This window comes from Dryobates pubescens, chromosome 5 (assembly GCF_014839835.1).
Source record: "Dryobates pubescens isolate bDryPub1 chromosome 5, bDryPub1.pri, whole genome shotgun sequence".
Taxonomy (NCBI): Eukaryota; Metazoa; Chordata; class Aves; order Piciformes; family Picidae; genus Dryobates; species Dryobates pubescens.
In genome coordinates, this window is record NC_071616.1 from 18,603,115 (window position 1) to 18,610,768 (window position 7,654).

General features: G+C 36.7%; 1 protein-coding gene across 2 annotated transcripts in view; it reads left to right on the forward strand.

Annotated features, from left to right (window-relative positions):
* Positions 1 to 6,168, forward strand: part of PPM1A (protein phosphatase, Mg2+/Mn2+ dependent 1A) — a 29,670-nt gene extending 23,502 nt beyond the window's left edge. For both annotated transcript variants that reach the window (XM_054161719.1, XM_054161720.1), the window contains exons 5-6: positions 1,089 to 1,146; positions 3,527 to 6,168. In XM_054161719.1, the coding sequence (XP_054017694.1) occupies positions 1,089 to 1,146; positions 3,527 to 3,556 (88 nt within the window). In that variant the 3' untranslated portion in view covers positions 3,557 to 6,168. The remainder of the gene's footprint in view (positions 1 to 1,088; positions 1,147 to 3,526) is intronic.
* The last annotated feature ends 1,486 nt before the right edge of the window (positions 6,169 to 7,654 follow it).

The window sequence follows — 7,654 nt, forward strand, 5'->3', positions numbered from 1 at the left end:
GTTTGTTTTGTATCAAAGTTGTAGTCTGCTACTTCATTACACTTTGTTCTGCAGAAGGGAATCTGGAAGAAAATTGTTTTTAAAGGCCGATCTGTTAATTCCTCTATTTAATCCCCTCTTTCCTTCCTGCTTGTCCTCCAAAGTTTTTTCATTATGTGCTGGGTAAGACAAAGGCTTCCTCTTCCTTCAGCCTCACATTGAAGTTGTTGGGGGTTTTTTTTCAGTGTCAATTTTCAAGAAAACTTTTTTAACCTGGTGTAAAAAAAAAAAGAAATAAATTTAAAAATCATGTTGCTGCTTTAGGCTTTGTTTGCAATTTTTCTATTACTGTTTTATCAATGCATTCCCTACCAATATTTCTATCAATATGAGGAAAAACTGAGAATCCCAGGTACTGAAGTTAATTGCAAACTCTTAAATAGGCTAAGAAATTTTTTAAATTTTTTTTTTAAAGGGGGGAAACTGGCAAGGTGAATGAATTTTTAAATAGTTTTTACCAGAAAAAGTGCTTCTTAGTCAAAGGTATGGTATGTAGGAATGTGGTTTGCAGTTTACCTTTTCTCCAGGAGAAAATGGAAGGGAGTATTTGACATATTATTGTCAAAGAGTATTGCTTCTGAAATAATTTTTACATTTCAGACTAGTACAAATAAAAATGCACTTCAGAATGCCATTTTTGTGCATCCAGAAAATGACTGTGCTGTAATTGGTGAAGTATCCCTTCAGTGTTCATCAGACACACAAATGACCACAACATCCATTGTCCGTCAAGGTTTCTGTTGTCCATTTTCAGACCAAAGAGAGACTGCAACACCAAGCAGCATTGCAGCCTCATCTGAATGTCAGGTTGTCTGGTTTTGTGGTATTCACCCTTGTTTTTCTTGCAACTAAATATTTTAAAGGGTATGGTGTAGCAGTTCAATGTTTCATAACGCTTGGTGCTAACTTGCAGTAAACTTGATTCTGTAAATTTAAAACCGTTCACATTTGCTTTTAAAATTCAAGTTGTACGTATGGAATTTGACTTTATAAAAGACACAACCTTAAAATCTCATGGCTGGTTTTTGGTTTGGTTTTTTTTGCTCTAGGCGGAGTGTGATTGAAGCCGTTTATAACAGACTGAACCCTTACAGGAATGATGACACTGTAAGTATCCTCTCTTTTGTGTTATCTTTCCATCTATGCTAAGTATTTTACCTGTTTTGTAAAGAAACATATTGCTGGTTCTTGGTAAAAAACTCCTTTCCTCAAAGAAACAGCACCAAGAACCTGTTGTACTCTGGACTACGCTTTGTATTCACTTTATGCTGCCTTCTGTGGATCGTAGTCTTAAAACTCCACTATGGTTGATTTGTTTGTCCTTTGGAATTTCAGTGCCTGGGTTTCCAAATGTTTTTCTGCTAGGTGTTGCAAGGAGTTATCTATAGTCTTTTTTTCTCCTCTTATAGGAGACATTTTTTCCCCAGACACAAGAAGAAAAAGGCTATACTTGTAGTTAAACAGATAGGCAACTATAAGCTTTAAGGATATTTTAACTTTCAAAATGGACTGTGTGAGCACTTTTAAACATTCTTAAAGCAAGCATGCAGTTTAGATTCTTGTATGTCAGTCGTCAGTGACATGAATCCACTATCAGAGGAAAAAAACCCTAAACCTCTAAAATATGAACAGTGATTCAAATTGCTACATTACTGGAAACAGTGTTCTGTCCCAAAAGTACTTCATAAAGGAGTTAAATCAGTTTTTACCTATCAGTGAAAATTATGTATGTGCTTAGATGTGACACATGAAATGCATTCAGACAGGGAGAACTGTATGTTGTCTTTACAACTGGGTGCTGGTTTATTTGGTAGTACTCATTATATCTTTAAATTTCAAGAATAGTGGCTGAAAGAAGATGCTTTACCTTCAAAATACATTCTGTAGTGTGTTCCTATTCTACAAATGTACCATACACAACCTTCTTTGTTTTGTGATGATGTTGGCAACTTGGGTACAGCAATTTGCATACTGAATAGTTGGCATGCAGTTCCTGCATCTTTACTCACTACTGCTTTTATTTTTCATCCTTGCACTTGAAACAAATTCAGCCATTTTGGGCTTTGATAAAATTGTTCTCCTTTGCTGCTTCTGATCTTGAAACAAAAACTGGAGGTGGTACTTTTGCAAAGGGTAATTTTAGTGATTTTATTGTGTTGTTTTTTTTTTTACTACACCTCCGTGCCAACTGTTCTTTATGGTTTGTAATAAATTCTCTGTGCAAGTTTGAATGAAGGGTGCAGAACTTTAGTGCTAAGAAATTGTCATGCGTGGCATCGCTAGAGACTTAATTAGCCCCTTTTCACTCAAAGCAATCAGTAAGGCAATGCTTTTATACAAGAGTAATATTTCGACCTCTTGCAGTCATGGTAATGATAGGGAAGTGTAGCTGTGGAAGCACCAGCATGAATGTTGCTGATGCCCATTGTGGCCCTTAATTACTTATGGGAAGGTAGCAGGTAATGCTGAAACGGCCAAAGGTTGTTGTATGGAAGCAGTTTGCTCTCATGCCTGTGCTACTTGCTTAGCTGTTGCTTCTTCTACTGAGCTGTGGACCCACTTCTTGGTCATGGTGTTAACCTGCGTGCCCAGCTGATAAAGCAGTTCGGGAAGGCCGAATGTCGAACAATCTGAGCATGAGAAAAGGAAACAGACATGACACAGTGAAATAGATCAGAAACCACTGGAATTAAATGTTTGATTTGTACTAGGATTTTTTTATTTTTGTTTCTTTTAACTGATAGCAAGAACCAGCTAAACTTTCAGCAGCGTGGTAGTTCCACAAAATCCACTGTTGCCTGTGGGCTGAAGTGGACATTTTAGGTATACTCAGGTGTTGCTTGCCTGGTTCTAATGCCATGTAGTGTGGCCACACAGTTGTGATTTAGAGTACACTATGTCTCTGCTTCCAAATTTTTTCCTGCATACTTTTTTTTTTTTTTAAATTTTATCCTTGAGGTTTTATTACCATCCAAAGTTAGGGTTTCCTACAGTTGTCCAAACTACACTTTTCTAACCTTAAATTATAAGTGTTGAAATTCATCTGATTTATAATGGGTTGTCAGTTGATGACTGTATTTTCCTAAGCTGTGAGGGAGGGCCAAAAATAGAAAAGATGGTAGTGATGATAGTAACAAATGGCATGAGGCACATCCTGCTCTTCTAATGGGAGTGTATATGCCTTTTGTATTGCTTCTAACTGCTCTGGGAATGCTTCTGAATAATTCCCCTGGAATACTGTTTTGGGAATTGATCAGACTGTAACAAAACATTTGGTTGGGTTTTGAAATGTCTTGGGTACTAATGCTTCATTAATTAAGCATTTGTAGGTTTTTAGCTACTTTTCTTAAATGCTATTTATGAAAGGAGAGAGAAAACAGACTCCTAAAATGATTTAAGTCTCTACCCTTTTCAGTCTGGATTATCCAGAAACTGCTGTAACTGTGAGCTGTCCAGACTTTAAAGGGTTCCTTCTTTTTTCTTTAAGGATTCTGCCTCAACTGATGATATGTGGTAAAACTGCTCATCTAGCTGTGGAGTTCACGTTTCACCCTTCAAATGAGTGCAGCCCAACCTCAATGACCCTTCTTAACATCCATCCTGAACCTTAATTAAAGAAGGGAGTATGGTGTTGGTGAGAGTGACTACAGCAGTACGACGTCTAGCCCAGGAACTGATCTTTTTTGTAAAACAGACTTCTGTAAACGTGATTTCAAACCATAATTCATGTTGTAAATCAGACTCCAGCAATTTATGTTGTATGATTTTTGTTTTTGTAAAGTGCAATTGTCTTTGTACAAAATGCTCATATTTAATTATGAACTGCTTTAAATCACTATAAAGGTTAGAAGAAATGTTTGGCTTGTGTGATGCAACAATATATATCCCTTTAAATTCATGTTGTGGTTTTGGATTGCAAGGAGCAGCAGCCTAGCCAGCTAGGTGCTCAAGAGGTGCACAAACTGTAAAGATCATTTTTCTTTGTTTTATATGAAAGCTGAACTTGTGGGCGATTTACTAGAAATTAGTGTGTGAATTTGCTTGGCAATGGAAAAATAACTTGGGTAGTGCACATTCTTCAACAAACATGTATCATTTCCTTGGATGCACTCCTGCTCTCACATCAAGTTAGAGGGAGTTCTGATTTTTTACTTCAGTGGGAGTCATGCCCCATTAATAGTATCATGTTCATACATGTACCAACCTTGGGATTAGAATGCCTTGATTCTTTGCACCTCTTGTTGTTCTTTTCATTAACCCTTACCTGAAACTACTAATCACTGAGCATGAACAGGCAGCTTTCTACATACAGTAGGAGTCTGCAGCATTTTTTACAATCCTGATTGGCTGGGTCTGCTGCTGTTCCAAGTAAAATACTTTGAATTCCATTTTATCAATAAAGCTTGATTTAACAAACAAGAACTTTATCCATAAATGTGTAATTCCTTTTTTCCTGCCTTTGAAACTGTCAGTGCCATTGTAAAGGATATTTTACTTGTGGAAGACTATTTTTATTAATTGGTAGCCCATTTTTAAAATGGGAAGGATTTTGATTATTGCCCAAGACATAGCCATATGCTAGAGGGTGATGTGGGATTAATCTGTTACCCTATTTTTTACAAGTGTGGGTTTTTTCAGGCTTTTTGGTGGTTTTGTTTTTTCCTCCCCACTGAAGATGTGCATTGATTTGAATTTGCCTACTGTTTGATAAAAATACATTTGTCAAAGCCTGACAATCTTTAACATTTTCTGGTGTGTGTTTTTAATTGACCCACTTACTTAGAATGAGAGGCTAGTGGTTAAACAGTACTCGTGATTTGAGATATAGCATGTTGACAATATTTAACTGTTTGTTGTTTAAAATTCTAATTTAAAATTTTACAAGGTAATAAACTAATTTTAAGCTTAGCTTTCTCCCATTGAGCATATGGAAAATTAAGTTTGAGTCAGTCGTGTTTGCAAAACTGCTGTTTTGTGCACCTTGTATTGTCTTTTTGGTTGGGAATATTGTATTTAATATGTAGTTTACTCATTTAGTAGGCAGATTCCCCAAAAAGGAAAATCAGTACAACAAGTAGATTGTAACATTTACTGCAGTTAAACGGAATCAGAACTTGGTGTATAATTACTTTTTGATAGGAAAATGTAGTACAATGCATTTTGCTATATTTGTCTTTCCCTAACTTCGAAAATATACATATTTGTATATATAGCCTTAAAACTAATGCAGAGTTAGGGAACACTGAACAGTGGAAAAAGTAACTTATAGTGTCTTGGAACTAAGTATAGTATATACCAGCAAACTTTTCTTTTATCCCTCTTGTCGATGTGGGGTGCTTAAACGTAACTTCATTGTATTCAGTTTGTAATCTGTTCAAGCATGAATGAAGAAAACATAAGCACTATTTGTATTTATAAATTTATAGCAATTTTTGCTTAAAGAACCAGTTCCTTACCTGCCTATGAATAAATGCTTAAAATGTCTTAATTTTGTTGTAGAGTGCAAAACTATAATAATGTTAAGTTATAGCTTCACAGGCGCCTAATTAACAAGCATATTTAATATAAATACATGGCGTATTAGTGCAAAAACCTAAGACTAATTTAGGATTAGGCAGATAAAGTTCTGTCCTTTTTTTTCATAGAGACTCAAGTTTAGTTTTGGAAACTGCAAAACCTTGAACTGGACTGTGGAACCTTTGAGTTTTAAACTAACAATCGGAAGCAAAACTGTGGTGTGAAAAGCCATACTTCAAACCATAATCACTTAAACGGTCTCAGTTGAGAAATTATCTCTTTGAAGCCTCTTCTGGGGAGGTCTCCTAAAGGTTAGAAAGAAAATAATTCTCCTGGCGATGTAGCCAGGTTTGAGGGTAGGGGAAGAAAGGCCATTTCAGGCCTTTCTCTCTCCCGCCTACGTTCAGCGTTTTGGGGTCAGAGCACTGAATCTATTTGTATGCATACACTGCCATTTTAGATACAGATTTTGATTACAAAACACACAAATTAAGTATGTAAAGCATCCTAGAAAAAGAGGCAAGCTGTACTTTTCACTGCTCTGAAAAGGAAAAGGCACTTTTGCACCTTTGTGCATCTCCTTCTTGCACCAGAAACTTTTTTTTTTTTATTATTAAATGCTATAAACATTAGCACCTCAGGGGCAAGGCAGCAATTTTTTTAAATTTTTTTTTTTAGGTGTTGTTTGCTATTTATTTCCCTCTTGGAAAAAGATTCCTGTGTGACAAAAATGGAAATTGTGTGATGTTAAAAAGATGTATTTTTTAAATACATGTTAAAATAGGATGGTCCCAATTTGCTTGTTTTTAAAAGGCAATGACATTTGTAAAGCTACTTTGCTTCGTACGCTGTGCAACTTTGTTTTCCTTCTACGTTTGGCAGCTTCACTGGCTTCAGTTTCTGTGAGTTGTGTTACAGTCAGATTAAATGTTTTCACTGATCGTTCTGGAAGAATACCTGTACTGCTTTATAGACAACTGTTTCAACTAATTCTCACTAATTCAGCATTGAAATATAGTGTTCAAGACAGAGGCTTCTAAAATGTCTTTTGAAACCAATTTTGGATTAACCAAATGCAATTACATTAAGTCCTGGATTTGCAAGGCTTTGTGAAGCCATCATATTGATAGTCCCCATTTACACATGGTGGGGCAGAAATCTCCAGGTCCCATACAAGCTATGAAGCCAGGGCCTTTTAGCCGGCTGGCTATTACTTAGCCAGGAGGCAGCACTGCAAAGACCTTGATGTGTGGCCATCATTTGTTTTAATCTTCCAGTAGAAGTGAGAATCTGAGAGAGAAATTTCATCTGTTTGTGATTAAATGCTGCTGAATCGTTGAAATCCTAGGTTGTGTCATAGCAGCAAGGTGCCTGATGAATATTAAACAGCAGATGAGTAATGGTAGCACTTCCCCTGATCGTGCATGCAGGTGCCAAAGCTAATCATTTTAACATGTACTTATGACAAATTGACTTCAGCACCTATTAAATTGTTTGTTGCAGAGCTGCTACTGTCTTAGTGCTATACATTAAACTGAGCTGTTTTGCTCACACTCAAGTAGGTGATCCAACCAAAATTGGAGACCAGTTTTCACTTCAGTTGATTCCCTGAGAAGAATCCCATCTTAATTTGATACACTGGGATAGGGTAATTTAGTGATTTAGGAACGAAGGACATGGTTTCATGATTGACTGCTATTGGGACTCAGCTATTGCTATGAGTTTGTCATGGCTGCCCTTTTTGTGCCAGCACTCTTTTATGTGGCCATGCAATGGGACAAGGGAAAAAAAATCTGTGCTCATCAGCTGGGTAAATTGATAACCCAGCTATGGGATGCTGGCACAAGGGCAGGATACAGAGTGGGTAGGTGGGGAAAGAGCAAAGGAATGATTGCACCTCCCCTTCTGACACAGTTTGGGAAACCACACCCTAGGCACAGGTAAACAGTTGACCTGCATAGAGTATTGAAGCCTTTGCAAATCTTTCTTCACTTTTTACTGAAGACAAACATTCTGCTTACATAAACACTCTTTCTTAGAACTGGAATCAGGAGGCTTTGGTTTTGATGTCATCTTATGAGTTCCATGCTGACAAACT